Here is a 26,543-nt window from a genome sequence, read left to right on the forward strand (position 1 = left end):
AAGCTTAGTTACAGGCAAAACAGTTCTCAACAAGAAAGAAAAAAAAAAAATCAACCAGCAAAAAAACCGAGCCCAAACATCTAACCCCCAACTAAAACCTCAAATCCATGTTTTAATTTTTTTGAGGGAAAGAATATTTCTTTCCACAACTGCAGCACTGCTTTCATTTTTCAGAATTGTTCTCCACTTATACTCCACTACAGCTCTATGAATTCTGACTTTATGAGGGACTTGTGAACCTTTTATCAAACTTTGAATTCATCTGGATCCAACAGCTGCCTCTTTGCATAATTTGGGATAAACAGTGACTCTTCCTTTCTTTTTGAAGATTAAAGGGAAACAGAGAGAAGAGCAACTTTGGCAAAGGTTTGGCTGGAGCAGGTAGTGGTGGCCTTGCAGTGGTTTGAGATGTCAGGATTGTTTGAGGGGTGGGGTTCAAAGGAAGAGAATGACGACAACAACGAGGACCATATTTTTAAACTTGAGAGGAGCTAAGAGTATGAAAGGCTGGAATGAAGGAGCTTAAAGCAGATATGAGCCTGTGTAGCTATGTTTTGGGTTTTGTGGAAAGACAGAGGGAAAGTGCATAAGCAAGGTAATGCGCTAAACAAAGGCTACATCAGAAATTCTGATCACTGCTATTTAGGCTGAAGACTGGTAGTCTGTGGGTACAGGCACATGTAGAAGGATAAAGCTAATAGCCACTGGACTCTGGCATATATTGGGGGGTGGGGGAGAAGCAACTGGGGGGTCTGTAGGCAAGTTATTTCCATGTTATTCGTGGTAGTAGAGTGAGTATAGCGTGTTGTATTCTTTTTATAACATTTTTAAATGCTATTAATTAGGGTTTTTTTCCCCAGTATAAACATTTAGTTAGAAGCACTACATAAAAGAAAGAAATTACAGAACTAATTAAAACAAAAAATTATTTCAAGGATACAGACAAAACTAAAAGATAACAGCACAAAAGGGGATTGGTGCACAACAAGGTGAACAATATCCAGTAGAGACATGGAAAGGCTGGCCCACCCAACTCTTGTATCTCACAGATAAATAAATAATAAATGCACACCTGCCTGAGAAGATCCATTTCCACTGGGAGATCCAGTGGGAGAATACAGTTCCACTAGTATGTTGAAAACACACATTTCAATCTTATTCTTGGACAATTGCATACTTAGTACTGTGTCTTGCATCTTTACTGAAACAGCCTTGACTTTGGGGATATGAACTAGAAATTCTCCTATGCCCAAATTCTCCATACAAGAACCAATTCGAACTTTCTAATAACATTTAAGAGGACTGTAAGTATGCAAAGATTGTTGGCTGTCACCTGGAAGTAGAGTTTAATATATTGATCTGAATGATGAGATCAAATTTTGTTGAAAAACAGGAGAATAGCTACATTACCAGAACTAAGAAACTGGGCAATGCTGTATTGACAGTGAAATATTAGTCTTTGCGTGTAGTCTTTGGAACATAAACACTACAGCCATAGACAAACTGTTCATGTTATGTAGATTACACATTAAATTCTCTACTCCCCTCCCCACCTCCAATAATAACAACTCAACAAGATCCTGACATAGAAGATGATGAAGTTGAAGGCACACAAGTTATCATTCAAGGCAAGAAAAAAGCCTGTTATGTTGACTACTTTTTGTGCTTCTGAAGATATTCTGCATTACAATCATCTGTGTAAATTTGTCAGAGAATTCAAGAAAAATAAATTTGTTTTACCGTTGAGAACATACCACTGAAGGAAAGGAGTAATCATCTGCATGCAGCACCATCTGTGTACCATTAGGAAATTTCAGAATGGATTAAGCCATGTGGTAAAATTATCAGTCTCTGACATCACTGCCATCAGGCAAGCAGTGAATTAATGCAGAGCAAGTCTCTGGAAAAAATAAAAGAGTACTACCCTAGATTCATGTACATGATGAAAAACCTAGCTGACCCCCACGTACATTTTCAAAAATACTGAAAGGATGAATTCTGAAGTGTCTCATCTTCAATAAAATGAAGAAGAAAAATAAAATGAAGATGATATTATTTGATACTGGCATAGAAAAAACATGAAAGATGGAGCTTTTGCCTTTTAACAAAGAAGTAGCATGAGAAGCCCCAGGAAAACTGTATTGGTCTTTGCCTTTTCTTTCTCATCCTGGCTTTTCTCTCACTTCATGCAGCCAAGTGGAGATCATTGCAGAGAATGAAGAGTTGCAGTTTGTGTCATGGACTTGGGACGTGCTAGTGCATGTGAGGTGGGTTCACAGCATTGTACTATGAGAGAGAGGAAAGAGTAATGCAGAAAAGAGGCAACTGAGATATTTCTACATAGGTACAGCAAGGTATCAAGGGTTGTGAGGGAAAAAGCCTCCCCTCCCCTCGTTACTATTTTTTCTGTTACTGTTACTAGAACTGTTTTCTCCTACTAGTTCTGAAAACGACACAGTGACCTATACACCAAAGTTCTCAAAAACAGTTTTTGAAAGGTATGAACCGCTTTTTTTTTTTTTAAATACACAAACCCCAAAGTTTTGTGCCAGGCTTACACACTAATGTTTCTGAGTATGATCATTCTTAGTTTCAGTAGACCACATCTTACTGTGTAGTTTTTAAGATGTCAGATTCCTGCTACTCAGTGGTGAGCTACATTACTATTCGTGGTGCCTCAAATCATAAATTACTCAAATCTGACGCCATCAAAGCCTATGAGTAAAAATGAATTGACATTGCATAGCACAAAAGAGAAAAGAAGGATATACCTTCTTTGCGGATATGACAAAAAGGATTTGAGGCAAATATCAGAAGCTGTCTCTGTGATGCCTTCTGGTTCCGACACGCATTCTTTTTTTCAACAAAGAAGCCACCAAATGTAATTATTGTCATAATTTACTGGCACAATTGCAATGATCTGATTAAAGCCTTCCACGATTCCATTACAAGAATAATGTGAACACCAGCATAGAGAGTTTTAGTGGCTAATACATTGCTGAAAAAGTATTCAAGTCAGCAATCTAATCAAAAGAAACAAAGTTGCTTCAGATGTCCCAGTTTCATGTTGACAAACAATATCATTCAAACAGAAATACTGATGTTTTGCATTTGGAAGTCAGGAAAGAAAATTCACAGCACTTATATTGTTCTATTTTTAAAATGTAGAGAGATAGAGTACTTAGAAAATCCCATTCAAAGGAGTAGTTGTTTTGGCATAGTAAGAAATAGTGCTGATCAATATACAAGGCAAAAGTTTTTATAATTTTAGTAATGAGATACTTTCGAACTTTTTGACCTTATGAGAAAACTGCAACTGATCAAAATGAAAGCAATGTGTCATTTGCGAGCCAAGAGAAATATACTATAATTTTATTCTAATGCCAAAGAGCAAATTAATAAAAAACCTGGATCAATTATCTCTTACAATATCCAAAATGTTTCATGTTGCATTCAGCAGCTAATCCTGCACAATGTCACATATGGCCTCACACTTTTACAACAACTCTGAAATTTCTATGAGCTGGAAAAGAAAGGAATACAACATTTCGACGTATGACAAACTATGTGGAAACTACCCAAGCCACTGTAAAGCTGAAGAGTTCTCTTAAATTTGTTTAAGTTTTAGCAATAAGTACAAATGTTACCCTAACTATACCTTCCACAGCAGTATGTAAATTATATTAAGCAAATTAATAACATTAGTACCTTTTTAGGGAAAAAAGCCCCAAAACACAGGAATCTAAATGGAAAAACTTCATAGTGTCTAGATCCTGTTGTGTAGACTTTAAGACGTACAAATGAGAATACGGAAGATAAATTAGATGATTTGATCTCATCAACTTGTCTTTGTAACAAAGCATAACTATAGCAAACAGTGCTCATATAGTGCACCACCAAGAGGATAATATCCCCTTTAAATAGTTAACTAATATAACTGATAAATTTTACCAATGGCTCTTTTTTTCCTTTCCAAACTGAATAATAAAAAGGTATTCAAAATCAGAAGGAGATATTTTCCTCAAAGGAAGGAATCCCTAGAACTGGATGTAAGATAACTCCATCTGGAGACAACCAAACAAAATGTACAGGTCTCTGCCACATTCACTCTCAGCCACTGGAAGATCTTTTTCCCCTCACCTTTTAGATTTCAAATATTAGATTGATATTATTATTTTACTACATATTTACTAAAATGAAGACATAAAATCAGACTACAGCTTCAAAGGGCATTTATTTTGTATGCAAAGAGGTAAAAATTTTGTCATCCAGTTGACCTGTGCAACTGAATTGTTGTATTAATTTCTTAAAAAGCAAGCACTTAAAAAAATTGAAAGGAGAAAACATACACAGTGAAACTGACTATATTCCTTTTAAAATAATTCAATTTCTTATAAGAATAAAACTTAGAAAAAATACTATAACATTATGAGACTAATTTGCAGATATAAATAACAACATTCAGTCACATTGGTACTTACCCACTAAATGCCTGGACTGCATAAAGCTTGGAAGTATCCAAGGAACTTCCACTTACTATCCGAGCCTTTAATAAAGACCAAAAAATCTACAGTTACTCAGGTGCTCTTAGTAAGTCTTGGACAGAATTTAACTGCATCAAACATTAAACACCTAATATGAAAATGTTTAGCAGGGTCAGCTCCAGGCCAAAGCTAGAGTAACTATTGCTTTGGAATACATTTTGGTGGCATTCAGCATTTAGTGAAACACATTGGAAGAACCCATGGGAAGAGAAGATATTGCTTCCCAAATATTGTTGTCCTTTAAGTCCTATAGTGTATGCAGTGTAGATGATAATTAGAGGTAAAAATCCCAGATATCATGTTTGACAGTAGCAGACCCCTGTGTTGGCAATTATGATAAGCACAACAGTGAGGGTTATCCTGTTTATAAATGCAACATATTTGCAATACACTCAAAGGAGAACAAAAGAATGGAAAGCAGGGAAAAACATGCAAATTTCACAACTAAAATGAAGGAACCAAACAGGTCAAGTCAGTCAAACAAACAAACAAACATCAACAAAATACATGATCCCTATAGTAAATACGTGATTTTAAACCTTTTCATCCACAGAACCGCTATCTGAAAGACAATTGGGAAGAAGGGGAATATAGGTTAGACAGAACAGTCTGAGAAAATATCTTATATAGTTGCAGTGTTAAAAAAAATAATGCTCTGTTTTCAAGAAAAATGAGTGTTTCTGCTAAGGATATATAAAAAAAAAAGTAAAAAAATCTCCTGAACTGTTACTATTCTATTCTACCACAGCTATTCATACAATGACAGAAATTACCTCCCAAATGCCAATAAAAGAACTACAACTGTGGAAGTACATCTATATATTCTATATATCATTATAAATTTCTTAAAGCCAAATTGTGTTGTATTCATGTTTACTATCAGACAGAAAATGTTTGCTGACAGGAAAAGCTACCCTTATTTTATTGTCTTGTCAATTTTAAAATAGAAGTACACTTAAAATTGTTTTTGTACACTCTTCCACCAATAATCGTCTTTTTTTTTTTTTTGACACTTTATAGTACAGTACATACATGAAACTGCATTGTTTTAATTGTCACCTTACTGATCTTCTGATTTTTCTTCCCCAAATGGAGTACACATTCTACAGGCCCTTTAAATAGTTCAGGTATTTTTAAGGTGTTTGGGTATATCCTACATTACATACATTACAAAACGGTAATTTACACCTTAAAGAAGTGCCACATTCCATTTTTAAATTAGTTTATGTACAAGAAAATATCAGATTCAAACACATATATGAAAAATATATTGGCAAATGTAAAGGTGCATACAGTATAGTACTGACAATCCAGGGAACCAAAAGGCTCTATTGTGCCACTAATTTTAGAGGCTACTTATGCGATCAAAGCAAAGCACATACACATGAACAGGCAGAATAGAAACTGGAGGTAAGTTGTTCAAAACATGTTTTACCAGCCAGATTACATCTGATTTTGTATTATTCAAAAAGGATAAAGAGGATTGAGCTACCAGGTATTAGCAATGTCACAACACCAAATTTGAATCCACAGAAAATCCAACTATGCAACAGTCTCTCCTCCTTTGTGAGACCACAAAATTTGCTATTTTCTTATGCTTGACTACAGATCTTAGCTTTTCTTTCACAGCTATTGTGAACAATCCTTTTACAAAGAATATGCCTAAAAGAATGAACTATGGTTTATTGTCCCACAGAAAACTTATGCTTTGAGTTATACAGCATATCAAATTAAAACTATTACTAATAGTAAATTCCACGATTTGCTAAAAATAGAGTAAGCACATCTCTGTGGACAAAGAATATCTGCTTGTCATGAATTGATTCTTTTCATAGTTCTCCTGAATATAAATGGACATGGTATCAATTTTTATTTTTATGTTTTAGAAAAATCCATTCAGGTATTTTTTTCTGCTGGGACATGAGCTAGTCTAATGTTTTCTCACTTCAAAACTTCTCCCCCCACTTCAGAAATACTAGCATTTTTATTTTGCTTTGGAAATTAATTCTTGACTAAATTAAGCTATAGTGGTTTAGTTGTCAAATTACCCTCATTTGACTGAGTAGATTTATAGAAATTAATTTAGTCTTTACATTTTTTTTTAATTTAACTGTGAAATGTATTTGTCTGACAACACCAGATACAATTGGCTACTCTTTCTCCACAAGCATATAAAGAAGATTTGGACAACCGTATTATCTTACTTTCCTACTCCAAAATTATTACAGCATTTTCATAAGCAGGGTAAGAGCACTGCCAAGAGTAACTAGATGACTGTTAAACTGGGCTGACCATGGAAACAAAATGGGATATGCTTTTTTGAGGGCTAAAGGATATATGAGGAATAGTTAAAACCAAAGTGCTGGAGCAGCATCTGGACAGGTGAATGAGAGGAAAAGCAAGAGAGGATATACCAACAGGACTCTAAGTAGTAGAGACTGAATCAATTCTCAAACTTGTAAAAAAAGGCAGAGTCCAAAAGGTGAAGAGAAATTTGGGGACTGAGGGAAATTTTAGGCAGGACATCACTGGTAAGGTAAGAAGCCCCATCATAATCTGTTCATGCAACCTTCACTTTCTTTCTAGAATATCTATTCATAACAATATTTGTAATACTGTCATTTAAAGACACATAATAGATCTCAGTATTATTTATGTAAAATGCCATTTTTAAAATAGTTTGCAGGTACTTTGGTACCAGCTGCCTAAAGAATCACATGAATTATATGTTTAATTCAGTTGTTTAGAAAATAATATTAAAAAATACAAAATTGTTGAGACTTGTCTTCCACATTAAAAGGAATTTTGTATTTCAGAGCATGAGAGATGGACATATGAAATTTTTTTTTACCTCTCTTGGGTTTCAGCCAGCTTCATCTAATTTCACTACACTTCCTTTACTGGAACCTAATTTTGCCTAAATTTAGGAAGGAGAGCAACAATCAAAAATTAGGAAGGGAAAAAAGATATTACATGTTTGGTTTAAGTTGTTTTTCTTTGCAGTTGCTACTTAAAAAAAAATGCACCAGTCTAATGGCCTCTTTTCTCAATAAAAATTGCATAAAGCAGGCAACTGATGCAAATTTCCTAAACCAAGATTTTGAAAGCATCTGTTTTTTATAATAAATGACTGCATCTTCAGAGACAAAATTAATTTGAAAACTTCATTGTTTATTGCTGCTTCTGAACTCACCACGAGTGAAATAATCTGAACTGTGGAAGTGTTCTCTGTGTGTATGAGAGCACCAAATCAGGAAGTGTACAGTCAGCAAGCAATTCACTTTGGTAGTCATTAGGCTACCAGAATAGACAGCAACATTGGTTGATGTAGATAAGAAATGAACTGTGATTACGTAAGAGACCACTGAATGTATTTTCAAATCAGGGATACAAGGCTAGACATTTCAGATTATACTGCTGAATGACAATGATTTACTTAAAAGAGCTTATCTTCATATAACTCATTTCTGTCATCCACACGTTCTACGGCAAACAACTAACCTAAAAAAGTTATGAATGTACTAAGAACAGTGTAAACGCTGGTTCATTTAGTTAACCCTATAGGATACTTCTGATGTTATTTCAATTAGCTTATTCCTCCTTAGATTTTTATTTTATGTGAGAATTCACTACACTACAAAATACCAGTATAGCCTTCATGTTATGCTTCTATACCATATGCCATTTTAGATAACCAGAGGGTGCTTTACTAGGATTATAGGAAAAAATCCATTGAGTGATATTGCTCCATAATTGTTGCTATTTCAGCTCAGTGCATTTTGAATATATATCTGTGTAGTGGAATGATGAAGAGTAGGATGGTCATCTAGCTACTTACTAGGGAAAATTATATTTACAATTGTAAAATATTGAAGGCAAAAGGAAAATCCTCCCCCCCGCCCCCCCTTTTTTTAAGCAGTCTGATAGTTTCAAACTCAATTATATTTAATTAGGTAACTGGTAAAAAGTGGGAAAAACTGTTTTAACTTAGTTAAAGATACTGTAGTGGTACAAGGTTTCTGTTGTTCATTTAAATTTATATAATTATAACAATTAATACAAAGAAGAAAAAGGTAGTATATCATTAATTACAGCAAGAAAAGCATGATGATCAGCTATCACATCACATTTCTCCAAACAAGATCACTTTCTATGCAAAATTCTTAAGAGTCAATGATAGAACACAAAAACTTTAGGAAAAAGAGGACAACCCTAAGGAATATTTAGCAAATCGTATTTTAAAATGCTCTTGCTTAGCTAGTAGTTCTCTGCTGCTCCATACCATTCTTTACCACTTATCTTTAATCCTCTTTCTTTACTACCTAAGCCTCCCATAAGCAGACATAAACCTTTAGGTAAACAAGAAATTAAAAATATTCACTAGTTAAATTAGTCTTTAAGGTTCCATTAATAAGAAGTTCCTGATATTAAAAGGCTCTACAGCATTCAACATACCCACTAAATCCTGTTGAAAATAGTTCACAAGTATCCAATGAGGTAAGTTAGTCCCCAGGTGGGGGGAAGTGGGGAGGGGGGAGAGTGAGGGCAGCTTATCTGGCATTCTTTCCGCTCCCTCAAATAAGCCCCAAGTTATTTTCTCTCCATATATCAGTTTAGAGGTTTTCATAAGGCTAAGTAAAATTTCCAACAAGTGTTTATTAATGCTGCATAATTACTATTCAAACTCAGTGTGAAAACTAATAGATCTTATAAAAGTTTTAACTTTACACTTATCAACTGTTTTCAAATTAACACATGGTCTGATTTATCCATTTTTAATAGCAATGTTGCTACCTGTAACTTATCACACAACACAGGAATTCACCATACAAGATAACTAGTTTCTATACCCAGACTTCCTAGGAAAAAAATCTCTAAAGGATGCTGAAAAGGGAGATTCTACCAGAATGAGAGATAAACTAGCAAGCAATATACGAAATGAAGACAGACCTTTGCTTTTGTAGCTTATGATACTATCAGAAATACAACTGGACAATAGTGTCATCAGTCAGCAGAGATACTTATACCTAAGAGGTTCAGAAGATTCCCCTCCCCCCGTCATAAGCATCCTTCAAGCCTTGTGTCATTATTTCACTTTTGCAGTTTTCTGAGCAGCAGAGCATCATCCCAATACACTTTTCTTTCTTTAATGATGGCAAAAATTTAGTTCACCATCCCCCCGCCATAGCACAAGAACTGTAAGAAGGTTGTAAACATCTAAACTGTTAGGAAACCCTAGGATTAAAATGGTGTTATGTATACTACCTTGATTTTCCACTCTTATAAGTGTACATAATTGTATAACACCAAATTGGAAAAAGATTTAAAGTTCATTATTCTCTCAAAGTACCATTTAAATCTTTAATTCTGCAAAACAGTTGCAAGAACATAAAACTGACTGATAATTACGTCATTCCTGGAAGCAAACCCTTTAGACATAATACTTGCTGGAATTAGATAACAATACAGCTGTTCCATGGAAATAACGTGTGTAAAGTACCCATGGTCAGAAGTAGTTTGTAGGCTGAGCTGGACAATTCTAATTAGTATGTATTGCTAAGGAAGGGAAATAAAGGATGAAAACGAGGGTAAAATAAAAGCAGCCCATTGAAGTAGTAGATCATCTGTCCAAAACAACAACACAAATTAAGCTATGCTAAAATAATAAATGCTGTATGCAGAAGCTAATATTATCACTACAGAACAGACTATTACAGTATGTAAGCCTAGAAGATGATGTGTTGCTGAAGCATATTCTAGGAAGACATACTGTAGAACACTTGAAAGATAATATTAAAGCTAGCACATCATAAGAGATGAGTGATGCTTGTCTGACAAAGAGAAGGTCAAACTTGAATAAAGCTTGTTTGACAGGAGAATAGAAGAATTGCTGCCAGCACTTTACTAGCAGTGATGTAGAAAAATTACTAGCGAATACATTGAGAGCCAAAACAGGAGGTCAGCTTGGTGAAGATAAAAACTGCATTTGTGTCGTTGTTAATAAACTGGTCTGCAAATCTGAAACAAGAGGACATGCTTTAAAAACATCCCTGGTGTTTAGAAATTGAGTCCCATTAGACTTCTAATGGCCCTTGTTTTCTACTGTCTTTCAACAGCTACTAGATACTTGTACCAATTTTTGAAACTTACCTCTAAAAGAATAAATTATTCATCAAGAGAACTATTTGATTATGGAATGTGGTATGATACTAGTGCTTCTCAGTTTTTGGTGGTCTCAAAAAACTACAGTCCTCTTGAAGACCAGGCTTTCTTGACAGTCGCTGGCTTGTCAGAGTGATGGTAGGGAGTAAAATGCAGAGTGCATTTTAAGCACTCTATTCCGACCACAGAACACATTAGAATGGTAAAGCATACATTATCCATAAAGGATAAAGTAGCATATTTTAGCTCTTTTGATACAAATGATAACAGTAAATGGAACCAAGTAATTAATTATAACCTACAAAAACAAACAGATAATTGACTATTGCAAGCCTTTCCATATCACACAGCCAACATTGCCACAAAATACTTGACTTGGACTACTATATCATTGTCTTACGTGCAAGCTGAAGTCCCATCGTGCTTCTTCCAAAGAAATCCAAGCAAACAGCCACTTGGTTTGAAACCAACTGCGAGAGTAGCCCCTCGGGACTCAAACACTTCTTACACTGAACCTGAGGATTTCACTGAGACATACAAGTGGGTTTGTGGTAACAGCATAGACAGAAGTGACAGTAGGGCAGGAACGTTAAATGGATGCCTGGGACACAGGAGCGAGCTGATGACCATCTTGGGCAACAAAGAGTATGGGTGCAATAGCAAATAGTTTAGCACCATAAGAGCAGATCAGAAGGCCAAAGCAGTTGGTGCTGAAGACCAAAGTGTCTACACCACAAATGTTTTGGGGGCATTTACTTCATACCAGTTCTGGTTTTGGCTTTGTGGACTGAAAGCCCATTAGTTGCTGAGCACATCAGGTGTGATCTTTGAGAGCAACATCTGCCTTGGTTGCATTGGTAAAATATCTAGATCACACTCAGACATTCCAGTGGTCAAACCAAAGGGGGTGAATTGGGAAGACTGAGGGATTTGCTTCAAAAGTGTACCCCCTATTGTAAAATAAAATGCTAATGGTGGCAAACATGTAAGTCATATAAATATCCTACTGTTAAAGACCAAGAACAATATATACATCTAGGATCAAGAACAAAGGAGCAGAACATAATGTCTGGGAAACAGTCGCATATTTCACAGGCTATGATGTTCATATCTGCTGTTGATATGAAGTTGTTTCTTCTCCTGTGGAGTTGTATCCAGTTCCTAGCTAAGATTAAAGGAACTATATAAAATAGTCTCAAACATTTTTAAAATTATCTTCAAAAAACCCAAACTAGGAGGCTAAAAAATTTAGCTAGGTCAGACTAATTTCAAGACTTAGAGTAGTGGAAGAAAAAGAATGAGTCAATGTATAATCACAGACAGAATAAAAAGATGACATTAGCTAACATTGCTTACTGAGATAAGACAAAGAAGTCAGATTTTCTTCTGTTGATAAACAAACCAGTTTAACTGATATGAGAGAAAGAAAAGACTTCAAATACTACAATACTAATAGGATTTTTGAAAATTGTTTTTCATTACATTCCCTTTGTAAGCAAGATAAATACAGTAAAGGTGAAATTGGTAGAAAATAGCATACAGTTGTATTGTGATATTTGGGAGTAATTCTTTTGGCAGAAGTATCACATGGGGTATCAACCAATATCATACAGGTCGATTTCAGCCAGTGTTCTCCACAAGTTGGATGAACAGAATTTCATAGAGTCTGTAGAAGACACCAGTCTGGAATGGGTTGCAGGTATTTGAAAGGATGGAGTTAGAATTCAAAATGTTCTTCACATATAACTGAATTCACTTAACTGCCTTGACACTACTCCTGTAAAAATGAGTTCTATGTTTGGAATAAAAAATGAAAAATGGCAAAAAGTTATTAGATAGCAGTACAAGGCATATAGCATATTTGAAACTGAAAGCATTGTTGATGTAATATTAGTGCAAAAAAGGCTACTGTAATTCTGGAAAGTATTAGTATGTATCACATGTGAGACAGATGACTCAGCTCTATGGGCATCTGTTAACTTCAGCTGAAGTTGGCTTTCCAGTTTTTGGAATCACACTAAAAGTAAACGAATAGAAAGAGGATGGCAAAAGCCAGAACAAGAAGAGATTCATAAAATAATCTGTGAGGATAGACTGAAAGGATTTAGTTTGTTTTGTCTTATTGAGAGATAAAACTAAGGAGGGAGGTGGTGAAAGTACTTCAAATGCATTAAAGAGTGTAACAGAGTAATACTTTTTTTTTCTCCAGGGCTAATGATGTTAGTCACATATTAGATGTCAAAAAAAGGCAAGAAGGTATGCTTACTCACAGTTACAAAATACACAAGTAGCGTTCATGTAGCAAATACAGAACAAAATATGCAGAGATTTATAGTAATAGAATTACCTTTTTTTTAACTGAAGCAACTCAAAAAAGTCTTAAGATAATTCTCATGAAAGTAAAGAGACTGACCTTCTTAACAAAACATAAAAAAAATTGGTTATTTTCCCCACTATTAGGCTTTTATGCTATAGGTAGAAACCAAATCAAAATACACACTGTTTCAGCTCTCCTTGAAAGTAACAATAAGTTAGAATAATTCTGCATAAAGAATAATTATGCATAAAGACCAGAGAGACACACAGATATTAAGAGCCAAAGACTGGTACACTGGAATTCAAAGCATGACTTTTGGTTATATTGGACTTTTTCTACCTGATAGGTCATGCATAAATCCTTCTGAATTCCACAATCCCTTTTTATAGTTAGTAGTAAATAGCATGTTTCCTTGTCCTCTGCTTTTATTTTTTATAGAAGAAAATTTCAACAAACATGCCTTTTAAATGCTAGAATTTTAGCTAAGCAGGTTAAGTGCAGGAATATATTTATCAATTCCTACCCACATCATCTTAAGTTTCCTGCCTCTCCAGTTTCTTCAGTACTACCCCCGCCCCCCCAAAAAAAAAGTTAAAGATATCCATCATTTTGTTTACCTGAACAAAAGGCAGGCACGAACATGAAGTTGGGAAAGAAAAAAAAAGGCAGCTGGAAAAACTGGATTAAATTCTGTAGTTCATTGTCATCCCCCATACAGCACCAAAATAGATTCCTTAACTTGCAAAAAATCTTGTTTCCTCAGTACCACACATCTATTCAAGTGTATAGCAAGGGTATCCATTTCTTCCCCAGCCTGTTTACACAATGTATCTGCTCCATTGCCACCGTCTTTTGATGTGAATATGGAAGGGAATTTACACTGATGAAAAGTCTCTGTAATCTACCTGTTTACATTATTTACACATGAAGAGAAGAGCAGTAGATGAATCAACTTCTGTTGAAAACTATTATGTCCCCAAATCCAGCTCTTTATACCTCATACATTAAGTGACTATATATTTATTTTTTTTTAACATTGCAGATCAACTATATCAGCCACACAGCATACACCATCAGCCCTTATATTAATGAAGTCTTTCATCACTCCAGGTTAAAAAAAAAAAAAAATCTATTAGGGATATGGTAGAATACAAACAAAACCTTGTATCACTGAATACTATGGTTTCAATATTTTGAAACAGAACAGAAAATTTTGGGGCTTGGTATTGCTGTTAACTTTTATTAACTAAAAGCATTCCTGTCTGGGCTATTCTTTCACAACGATTCAAAGACTAATTGCAGTATACTCAATCATTAACAACTTCTTTTTTTCCCATTAGACCATGCCTGAGATTAGAAAGATGAGAAATGCCATTGGGCTCAGTGAAAGAAAAGCATCTCAAAGAGATCACATTAAAAAAAAAAAGTTTCATTATTTTGTACAAGGTGGTGCTAAACTCAAAGGAAACTTGAAGTGTAGCCAAAACTCTGCTTCAAGCCTTCCAGGGGGAGTTTCTGGTGAGTATTTACAGTGAAGTACTCCTAAAGCCATACAAAGTATGTCAAAACTATATCAACTTAAAGCTGCATTAGTTCAAGACAGCTAGTTTAGATTTAATTATGCCTAAGTCTTCGATAGGGCCACGATGCCATTATTCACTAAAGGATAAGTATAAATTTAAGTTTGTATTTAACTTTTTAACAACAAAATACTTGAAGAAATGAGGTGGGAAAATGCAGCTGACTCAGGCAGTTCCATCAAATAGTTATTATAAAGAGACTAGAAAAGCTGTCAAAATAAGAATATATACTTTTTTCAAAAGTGCATAGTTTGAAATATGTATTAGTAATATACTTGTTTTGATGACAGCTTTTCTTAATGTGGAACCAAATGACCACACTGCAAGGGGAGTGCAGTAATACATTACTGGTTCCTTTGGTTTCAAATGTTAGCATCACGTTTCCTCCTTCAGGCATATATAAAATAAGGCCGTATTGATACTGATGTCTAAGTTCTGTTCTTCAGTCAGATACCACTAAACGTAATACAAATCCTTCCTGTAAAACAACAGAAAACCCACGTTCATGCACGTTCATGCACATGCTCAAGAGGCAACTCCCGTCCCTGGCCCCTGTAATCTGACTCGCCACTGTATGTATGTATAGAATAAGATGAGTTCACCCATCCTGACATCATAAACAATCTACAGGTTACTCTGTGGCAGAAAATTCAGACCGAAGGCTTTTTAAAATCTGACCAGTCTCCAGATGATCAGCAAGATCTTCATCAAGTAGATCAAGAAGCTATTGCTCATAGACTCATTCTATGAATGGTAGTTTATGTTACCATTAAAAGCAACTCAGAAGAGTGCATGCCACTCTGGAAGCTTATCCAGAGTGACAGTCTCATCAGGAGAGAGAATAATGCTTATTCTAAGGCACCTGTAAAAGATAACAAGATAGAGATGAAATGTAAGAAGCCACTAGGGAAAAAGAAAGCTAGAAAAAAAAACCAAGTGAGGACTGGAACAATAAATAAAAGGGTAAGAGTTATTCTCAATTATAGTGTACAAAGAAACAAACCACTGGCTAGCATTTCTTTGATATTTTTTGAAAAAGCCATCAATCCTTCCATTAATATACATGCATCATCACAGTACCTCTATGTCCTTACAGAACTTTAAATCGGAGGATTACTCATGTAATGCTCATGTCTCCTCTCATCCATATACCCTATTACTTTCACTCCAGTACATGTCCAAAAACATGTTGTAATAAATAATGCATAACCAATCAGCCCATAGTATGTTTTTTCTCTCCAGCTAGAGACAGAGAATAGGACTATCCGATGGGGCTCTTGTGCACTAATAAATTATTTATGTACCCAAGTTTCAATAACCTTACATGTCATATGTTACTAGAATGAAAATAATAGCATTCTAAACCTTTCTTTTGTACTAAATTGGAGAAATAACAGTAGTGTTATTTCTGGCTATATCTCTGGTTGGCCAGATTGCTGTCTACCTGCTCCTGCCTACACGGAGAGATGAAACGATTCATTAAACAATAGGTTATGCTTTGATTATATAATGAAGATTAAATTCAAGGGACTTGATCTGCAACTAGTACTTTTCCATCTGCAAATAAGAAATCAGAAGTTGACTGTGAGTCAGTTATAGGGATAAGAGACTAAAAAAACCGAAAACATTCATAAAATGTACACACTAGATCAGCTATCAGCCACTTTTCTTTAAAGTTATTACCGCTCCTGCAAATATTAAAAGGAAGATATAATACCCCAAACTACTATTTGCTTAAATGATAAATTAAGTATTCTCTGGACATGCATGAATCCACATGTAAAGAAGAGGGGGCAGGTTGTGAAAACCGAGAGGCTACAGCCTGTACATTTTTTGTGTTTTGTAAAACTCCTTTAAGAACTGATTTACAAAATGCTATTTCCTACACTAAATCAAAATTGCTGTGCAACTCAAGTAATAAACAGAAGTTAAACAAGTTTTGTCTTAGAGGACAAACTGACTTTAGGAGAACATCCTTCTTCAAAGGCTGCATACAAAGTATTTCAAAAAAATGTATTTCCTTATCACAGAACAATTGAGGTTGGAAGGGACCTCTGGAGGCCATCTTGCCTAAGAGCCCTGCTCAAGCAGGGTCACCTAGAGCAGATTGCCCAGGACCATGTCCAGATGGCTTTTGAATATCTCCAAGGACAGAGATTCCATCTGTGGATTCCATTATCTGTGAATAGACTGTCTATAATATCAGTCATTCAGCTCACTGAAAGTAAAATCAAGAAAGATTTGACTGCAATAATACTGCACATCACTCAGCAGAAATAGTTTTTCAGGCAATGTATTCTTCTACTAGACTACTCCAGCTAGAAAATATATTTTGAAAGTTTTAAATTCTGAAGAACTGTTAGGTGTTCTGCAGACATTAAAAGGTAAAATATCATATTCATCCATTAGACATAAAACATGAAAGACTGTTTTGTTAATAAGTATTGCCAGGTATGCTACAGGACCTGAAGACATATTTGTAACAAACCAGTTAGTGACTGCTGAGGCAGAATCCCTGGTTGAAACATGTCCTCCCTGTTGGTGTTGAAAACTAAGTGTGAAGAGAAAACAGAACTGCTACTCAAGAGTCAATGCATACTATTTTCAGAATAAACTGAGAAGTAACATTGTAGCAGTTCATCTGTAAATTCCCTTTAATCTCTTGCTGTATTCCCTTCCTTTATTTCAGAGGAAACAAAAATGGAGGTCCTAGTACAACATCTTATAACCATGCAGACACTTCATGCCCCATAGACTACACCCAATAACACATTTTCATAATCTGGCCTTGGGGTAAGTTGGCTTCTCTGTAAGTATAGTATAAGAAATGCTTCAGTAATTCAGAAGAAAAAAAAGTCAATAGACTAAGAGACTGAAAGAGGTCTTTCACCTGCTAGGTTAAAGGAAGAACAAATACACTCTATTCATAGAACTGACTGCATCAGATGTAACATCAAAGTTAGTTCTCATTTTCTAACGGCCCATGTTATCTAATAACATATACAAATGTACAGACTTTAAATAGTGGAACAAATTAATATTAGGTATTGCTAGCTGTTTCTTCATACGTACACCATCTAGTGTCTAACAGTACTGTAGAAAAATATCTGCAAAATGAAAATCTACAATCTAGTGTCATTATCTGAATGTAAAAATAGACTTTCATACTAGCAATACGTAATTTTTTGTGCAACATACTTTCAAATTGACTATATGTTTATTGCAAAAGTAGTTGTCCATGTACAAAAGAAAATTTAGAGTAGCTCAAGCTTTGGATGCTCATTACTACTAAATACAATCTTTGGCTAAAGGCACAATTCTTCATCTTTAAAATGAATGTATGAGATGATTATTTTTTCAAGGCAGATAAAGAAAGCAAAGACTCAGTCAAGGTGACAATTACCATCTGGCTAGCTACAGTAATTATGTACTCCCAATTAAATGCACATACAATATTATAAAGTGAGCATTACAGTGTACGTTAATATTGAAAATCACCGTATTTGTGTATTAGAGGCGTTAAAGTTATGTATATGACTGTCTGCTTTGAAGTCTGTTAACACAGAAGATAAAGATCATGAATAAATCTGTGTCAACACCCTCTGTGAGTTAAGTTAATTTCTACCACCTCTTCAGACATGGATACTACCATTTACATTTCTTTTCTCTTCCCTACACACCCCTCTCTTCCCTTTTTTGGGGACTGACTACTTGTTTGAGTGCTTACTGGGACTACAACTAAGGACAGAATTAAAATCTTTTTAGACTTGCACTCTCACAAGTAAATAACAAGTTATAGGTTGCATACAGGATACAGAACACTGCTCATCAGGATGAATATAGAATCAACCATGCTTTGAAAACTGTTAAAGGAAGCACTGTAACATCTGAACACTCTGGATTGCTATTGTGAAAACACTTATAAAGCTATAAGAAAACCAAGAACAGCATATATTTTAGGTTTCTTACAGGTTTTAAATCTTGTGAAATTTAATTTTCAAGTTACTGAAATTCAAAGAAATACAATTGCTTATAAACATGTTTGACTAAATATATTCAGAAAATTCCTTCAAAATGTACTTGTAAAATTGTAGCCTTTTTACTTCCATGTGACTATTTCACCCTATGAACAAAACCAGAAATAAGCAGAACTTTTGTCACCAAATTCAAAGGAAGCAGAATCAGGTACCATACAGAAATTAATGTCCAACTCTAGTAAGAACAATGTTTTCCTTGACAGACAATATTAAAATACTATTACCTCCAGCAAGGATCTTCTCTTCCAAATCATTCATTTGTTTCTTGTATGCTTTTAAAGCAGCTTCTTTAAATGATGGTCGTATTCTTTTTTTCTTTGCAGTTTCAGTAAGCATCTCTGGGACATTCTGATTTTCATCTTCCGTTACTTCTATGTCAGCAGCTGTGTCACTTTCAACTTCCAGTATCTCTTCACTGACCACACTATCAAACTGTGTGTCATATTGCTCCTCTTGTAGTATTGGGTATGAAGTTTCATATGAAGGCTGCCCCAGTTCATATTCTTGGACCTGCTCACTAGTTTCACTACTATTAGTTCTATTTTCTAGTTTAGCAAGGACTTGTTCCATTACTTCTACATAGTCTGTTTCATTCTCACTAGGTGGTTCAATGAAGTCTTCCTCATACTCTGCTTTGTAGCAATAAGGCTCAGCATAAACATCAGAATCGAGTGTTGTACTTGATTCATTTGCAGTAGACTGAGATAAAGTTCTAAGCCTTCCCATGAAAGATGATCCACTGTCTTCATACCCACTTAAACTTTGTGTACTTTTATTCCAGACTACTTCTAAAGCTGACTTAGCACGTTGAAGTGTAGATCCAAATTTAGGAAAGCTGAAAGTCTTATCAGAAAGATCTATGCTTAATCGGCTATGCCACGATTTAGGGGCTGTTTCTTCCGAGTCATCGCTTGGTAGTTCACTCTGGCTTCGGTACATCATAGGCAATCTGTTTTGATTCTGATAAGGGGAGATAGAATTTGTTTCCTGATAATCATCATATTGACCAGTCCACTGACTTTGTGATTCACTATCAAGGCCTGGACATGATGGAGAAGTACCATCAAGGGTAAAATCATAGCTTTCAGTATCATACTGGAGGTCAGAACTTTGGCACTTTCCAAAATCTGTCTGTTGATCTGAAGGGCTGCTCATATCATACACAAAAACTTCCTGCGTGGATGAGTCTAGGCCCAAATCTGCCTCTTGTTCCAACTGATTCCAGCCTTTCCATGGGGAAAGATCATGGTGTGAAGAAAGCTGAGAATCACTGTAGTGACTTCTGTCTCCAGATGCACATATTATTCCATTGCTTACTCCACTATCAACAGTTTCTGTGTTCTCTACTTCATTTTGTTCTGGATACTGCTGCATATCTTGGACAAAAGTCTGTTCCTGGGAACTGCCATACCAGTTCGTAGAATCATCTTGCCTTCGCTGCCAAAGTTCTCGATCAGAGGAAGACAATAGTGAACTGCCATTTGTTCTGCTAAAATACTGATTTTCTGAAAAATCCTCAGAGTAAGACTGACACAATTTTGAAAAATCTGACTCTGAACGGCTAAGTTTTGGTGTTGCAAAGTCATTCTGTAAATGCCACAGAGGACTCATGTCCGAATAATAGGTCTTCGATTGTTTTTCCATGTCGTCAAATTCTGGTGACTGATTGCCATAATTTCTTCTGTTTGAAAAGGTGCTATTATCAGCAGGTCTATTAAGGTCTTTAGTGTTTGGGGACTCAATACTCCCCTTCGTAATGCTTGTTTTTACTTGAAGTGCTGATTTAGATATTTTTGCATAACTGTTCTTATTTATATCTGATTCCAAGTCTTTATCACTGTCAGGTGACTCCCAGTCATGCATTTTAGTTTTTGCCTCCACAGTTAAAAGCTTCATATCCATACTCTCGTATGTCTGAGAGGAAGGTAGTCCTCTTTCTTTTTTGTCTTTTATGTCATGGGAAAATATATCTGTAGAAATTCCAATGCCAGTTCCCTTAAGTTTATAAGACTTTTTTAAAATCAAATCTCTCTGTTGTGATGACTCAAAGTAAACAAGAATGGGTCTTGGCTTTGCATTTGGACAGTCTCTTTGCTGCCCCAGTCTTTGGGCAAACTCAATTTTAATAGTGCATTGTGCCTCCAAGAACCCCATTTTATCTATTAATATTTTGTAAACTACACTTTCAGTTTTTTCAAGCTTCTCTTCAGGCACATTTAGAAACCTAAGACTTGCTTTGTTTCCTGGATGGCCTATCTGCTTAATGTAGTCATGTATGTCCCGAGTTTCTCTTCTGGACTGTACAAATCCAGTTCGCAATTGTTCAATTTCATTTTGTACAACTTCTACGCTACTAGAAATTTCATCAATTGATTGTTTCAGAGCATTAACATGCCCTCTTAATTCAGAAAGTTCTGTTTCAATTTGACTTATTCCCTGAAGCTCTTTAAAGATCATTTCCATAACATCATGGGTTTGACTAATACAACCTGTTGAACTAAAGCCAGGTTCTAGAGTATTTGATTTCTGGTGACGGCCAGTTCTGTCTAGAGATTTACTTCTTAAGCCCCATGTTTTCTTCCATGTACTTAGTTCTGAGTCTGATGAGACACATTCTTGGCTCTTCTTCCATTTCCTTAGTTTTCGTAAAGCTCCCAGCTTCAGTGTGTGTAAAGTGCGTTCTCCATCAGAACTTCCATCAGATGGTGCAAGGCTGCTTAAGCTTTTTCTGTTGCGTCTCACAGGCATTGTGTGTGATAAGTATTCGTTTTTCTTGATATTACTTTTTACTTCACTTAATGACTCAGAATATGAACTATCATTTGAAGACAGATCTTGAACTATGTCTTCATTATTATTGTCTGTTACAAAAATATGCTTTTGCAGTCCATTGGCAATAGCAACTCTGTAACTGAATGTTGGAGAAAGTGAAAATTCTCTATTACTTTCCTCCTCTTCAGTTGATAAGTTGCGAGCAGATGGACACTTGGCAATCTTTTTAACAGTACTTTTTAAAGTATTTGAAAATTTTGGATTCTTTGTTTGTCCAATCTGAGTTAAGTCTTGTTCCTTTTTGCTCTGACAACTCTCTTTCCTTTTTGTACTATTTCCCGATTTCTTTGTAAACATTCCTTTGCAAATCTTATATTTGTAAGATGAGATCAGGCTTTTTAAGAGGGCAGAAACCATCGAGTGTAATTTGTATTAAGCTGTTTCCACAAAACACAATTTTTGATCCAGACAAGTATTTGTATCTCCAACAGGATCATCAGCAATTATTTCATCAACACAGACTATAGACATATAAACTACTGACGCTCTGGTATCATTTGACAGCAAAAAAAAAAAAAAAAAAAAAAAAAAAAAATCACACATCTGCTTGTTCAAAACCAAATCCTGAAAGGGTTTTGTATGTCTTGCAAAATCTCACTCTGTTGCACATGGCTTCTTGAAGCATCTAAAAAGGAGGGAATGACATTACAAAGGCTGCCAAACAAATTTATCATTCAATAATACTGATGTTGTTTTACCTGGGTTACAGTGGAAACACAGAACAGTTAAGTATTTATTTATACTTTCCCCATAATTTTCTGAATAGAATTTTTCATGAACAATTGAAGCTGAAAGCAGTTCTAGGCAAGTATTTTTAACATAAATGAATAAGCTATACTTATTTACAGGCTTCTTTGTCCAGTATAATTCTCTGACTTTAACTGAGATATTTGGTATTAATGCTGTCTACTTTCTTTCAGAGTAATGATATTTCAATTTAGATTCATATGATATACAGCAGTGGTCAAAAAAACAACAGGGCAACAAGTTGTTACTAGCTAGTAAAATAGAAGTAGAAAGGTCTCTCTTGGTTCATCTTTGAAGCAAGGTAGGGTTCTGTGCAACAAATGAGTATTGTATCCATGAAGTACTGTTCTACCCTGAGATTGAATTATGCACATGACTATGATTGGAGAAATAGATGCTTTCTTTTTATACCAGACTTTAACACGTGTTATGGTAAGCCAGGACTTAAAGTGGGCATATCTCCTTGGTTTCTCTTCTTGAAGAAAAAAAAAACCCAACCCAAACACTATAGAAAATAACAGAAAATCATGACAACTGAACATTCTCATCCAGGTTACTAAGGTTAGCATTGTTCTGGTTACAGAAAAAAAACCCTACACAAAACAAGAGGAAGAAGGGGGAAACAAATATGATTTACAAGTCTCAGGACAAAACCAGGTGCCATTACAACAGGAAAGCAATTTGATCTAAAATATGAAAGAGTAAGAAAAAGTTTTCATGAGGTATCTGGAAGCTTCTATTCCATAGAACAAAAGCCTGTATTCCATAGAAATGTAGTCAATACATTTTAAACATATAAATGTACTTTTTTTGTACAGCATACCATTCACCTCTCAGTCTCATAGCTGCAGAATAAACCCAAGACAAATAGCTCAGAAAAATCCAACAAAGTAGTAGTTCTTAAAATGGCCATTTCAGTTTCTAAACCAGCTAAAGGTTCTTTGGCAGAATAAGAAGTTTATTTAGATACAGCATATATGAAGGGTTAAAACTTGCTCTGTGGTGTCTTAAGAGAAGTAAAGGATATGAACTGTCCTCCTTGTCTGCAAACAGCATGGCACTGTATGAAACATTATAGTCCCCTCACACACCTCAAGATCTGGTCTTTTCATTACAGTTTGTCTTCCCTGACCTTACTGTTATGCTCATGTTATGGTCAATAATAAACACTAACTACTGATTCATGCTGCAGCAGCAAAATGCACCATGTTGAATAGAGCCCATGCAAAGCTGGTAAAAGCCTGGTGGGCTTCTGGAATCCTGGAACAGAGGATGTAAACAGACTTATTTCTTTTCCAGTTATAACAAAATTGGAATACAGCACAAGAGCGAGCAGAAAAAGAATAGACAACATTCTTCATCCTTCCCAAAGCTGCTGCCTGTTATTTATAAAACGTGACGTATTTGTGGAACTTGAATCACATTTTTAACATATATGCATCAGCATAGCTCTTGTGACTTCTTTTTCTTCCAGGCTTATGCCTGAAGTCAGAGTATTAAGAGTGAATTAAGAGCAGTAAGACTGCATGCCATTTTCAAGGCATGCAAATGGTGTATCTCAGAATATTACAAAGCTCTAACTAGAGCCAAGGCTGCCTTGTTTTGACATATTATTAGTAGAGGAAGGAACCATCCTGGGACACTTTTCAATATCAAAGGCATGTTTCTAGATGTAGAAGCACTTGTTAACCATTCAGCTCTTACACTGAATGTTTGTCACCATTTGTTGAACAAGTTTTGAACTGTGACTACCTGCCTCCTCTGCCCACACAACCATAGGTTTTTAAGTGTCCTCTTACACAAACTTCATTCAGATGACTTGGACATTCTTCTCATTGAAAAGACTTCAAACCAACAACATATAAACAAGCTAGAAGGCTCGTTTACTGGCTCAGCCTACAAAACATCAAGAAATAATGAAGTTATCATTGGAAACTGGAACACTTCCATTCATTTAAAATAAAGTTTAATTCTCCTCTGTAGAAGAATCTTTATTTCATAGCCAGCCATATATGTTTTATCCAATGCCTAACCCATGTTTTTATCAGAAATAATTGAAAGTATTATAAATAGCTGCAAATTCAGTACTCAATTTATTTAAACCCAGTTTCTGATGATGCCATAGTAAATTATAAGTTGTACTGTTACAAACGCACACAGATCTGCTAAATGGAGCAGATTTATGTTCTTTCATGCGAGTTCCATTCTATCTCAGCTATATTAGTCATATGATCTGTACAGCAGTTTACAGCCTACCATTGCTCTGTCAAATACTTATTTTCTAAAATTGTATATCTACACATAGAATCAAGTTTGAGTCATTATAGGTCTCACCCTCATTGGGTTCTTCTTAGCATTTTTAATCACTGTAGGTTAAAATTCTAGGAAATAAGGAACAGTCTTTTGAGAAGCACATAGGACTAAATCAATTATTTGAATAAGCCACAAGTTGTCATTCAGTGATTTTCTGGATTTATCCAGATCTCCCAATAAACCATCATGACCCCATTTTTTATTTTCACTTTGCTTGTTTATTGACTTAAATCAATTCATATGATAAAGTTGAACACAGATGGGTTAACCCATGCTAACCCATTCTAAGCAGAAGGAATCAAGTTGAAGTGTTACAGAAGTGAAGTGCAGACTGTATGCTAGACTGTTATAGAGCAGGAAACTGCAAAGTGTTATAGATTGTGAGATTAGAAATAAAAGAATTTGTTAATGGGCTCCTTCTGTAAAAAAAGGACACAATGACACTTCCTTCAACATTTACCCATAGCAAGTCCAAATACAGACTTTTGTCAATCAACTTGATGGTGAAAAGGTAATTTGGATTGATTTCAAGGATACTGTTCATAACAAAGCATTGTCAAAATAAAACTTCTCAGTTGGAAGCATCAGGCATAAAGGATCTTATTACCAAGTCTAAAACTAACATGTCAGGTAGAAGGGGGGCAGAGTGGGCCAGGTTAAGAATGATAGCTTTTTTCAATAATTCAAGCAGTGTATTTTAGTTACATGTCTGAACACCAGAACCTCATAGATTCCCAAACTTTTTTGTTTTATCAAATCCAGTTCTCTGTTTTTATAAAAGAAAAAAAATGAATCATCTTAAAAAATAATTTCACTATTTAAAAAGAATAACTAGATCACAGTTGACGTTCTGTTCGGATCCCAGTAAATGAAGCTATAGAGCAGCAGCCCTCTGCATTTAGAGGTAGCTTTGTGGATGCAGACTGTCGCCTCAAAAAAACAAAGCAAGAAACAGGCAGAACCACAGCCCTGCTTAACCTTTATGCTATTTATGAACTACAAGGGGCCTGTGAGTATTGGAAGGGGACAGGGAAGAAGACGAGACTAAAGTGCAGTCTCCATGTGTAAAAAGGCATACGGCAGGTCATGTTCACAACACCAAGACAGTAGGGGAAACCAAAACAAAACCAAAAAGTCTTTTTCTGCAGCAATACCACTCTGCAGTACTGCCAAAGCAGTCACTACTGCCTATAGGCAGCAACATCTATTTGTGATATGCAAAATGCTTCACAGAAATTAATCACACGTGACAAACAAAATGTAAACAATCCACTTTGCAGCCACAAAAACTGAGGCTAGGAGAGGTTTTCTTACTATCAGGAATGTAAGGACTCAATAACAGAACAACTAGAATTTCTCAAGTATGGTTGTCTTTGACTAGTCTTATGATGACCTGGGAATAAGGTTTTCCTGACATAACTGTATACGTCTGTTGGGCAAAACCCATTCTACCTTTCTTTAGACAAGCGTAACTGTGTATACTCCAGATTGCTTCATTAGTTTACTGTAACAGTAGGATTATACTGACAATCATCTCAGAAGAGCTTTTGGAACAATTATCTACTCCTTTATATTCTTAAATACTGACATTTTTGATCTGTGTTATTGGTGAGTCTCTCAAGGCAAAGTGATGCTCATCTTACTACTGCACATGCTACATAGATGACCTGCCTGCAGACCCTGGCAAAAGACAAGGACAACAGCAAGAAAGTAGTTCTGCTTTCTCTTTTGGATAATTACTCTTTGTTCCAGGAATTCCTCGGGTTTTCACCAGCAGAATTTTGCCCTATCCTATCACCCTCTCCAATATTCACATAAGAGCATAGAGTGCTATCAGCACTCTCTCCTTTTGGCTAGAAAGATATTCCTATTGTCCATCAATGTAATTTGGAAAGTTCACTATATCTGCTTATTTATCTGGTGATATTTATTTACAGATCCTGCTATTAATGTATCTAACCACCATTAAACATGCTTCCTTTCTATTTATGGGGAATATTACCAATACAAC

At 35.4% G+C, this 26,543-nt stretch overlaps 1 protein-coding gene across 2 annotated transcripts in view; it reads right to left on the bottom strand.

The window, feature by feature from the left end:
* UNC13C (unc-13 homolog C) overlaps positions 1 to 21,832 on the bottom strand; it is a 162,720-nt gene extending 140,888 nt beyond the window's left edge. Inside the window, exons 1-3 of one of the 2 annotated variants that reach the window (XM_059823621.1) lie at positions 18,865 to 21,832; positions 5,084 to 5,106; positions 4,482 to 4,546 (exon numbers count right to left, since the gene is read on the bottom strand). In XM_059823621.1, coding sequence (XP_059679604.1) covers positions 4,482 to 4,546; positions 5,084 to 5,106; positions 18,865 to 21,829 — 3,053 coding nt within the window. In that variant the 5' untranslated portion in view covers positions 21,830 to 21,832. The remainder of the gene's footprint in view (positions 1 to 4,481; positions 4,547 to 5,083; positions 5,107 to 18,864) is intronic. The other variant, XM_059823620.1, reaches the window with a different exon arrangement.
* Between the last annotated feature and the right edge of the window lie 4,711 nt (positions 21,833 to 26,543).

The sequence above is a fragment of the Gavia stellata genome, chromosome 13, assembly GCF_030936135.1.
Source record: "Gavia stellata isolate bGavSte3 chromosome 13, bGavSte3.hap2, whole genome shotgun sequence".
NCBI classification, from domain to species: Eukaryota; Metazoa; Chordata; class Aves; order Gaviiformes; family Gaviidae; genus Gavia; species Gavia stellata.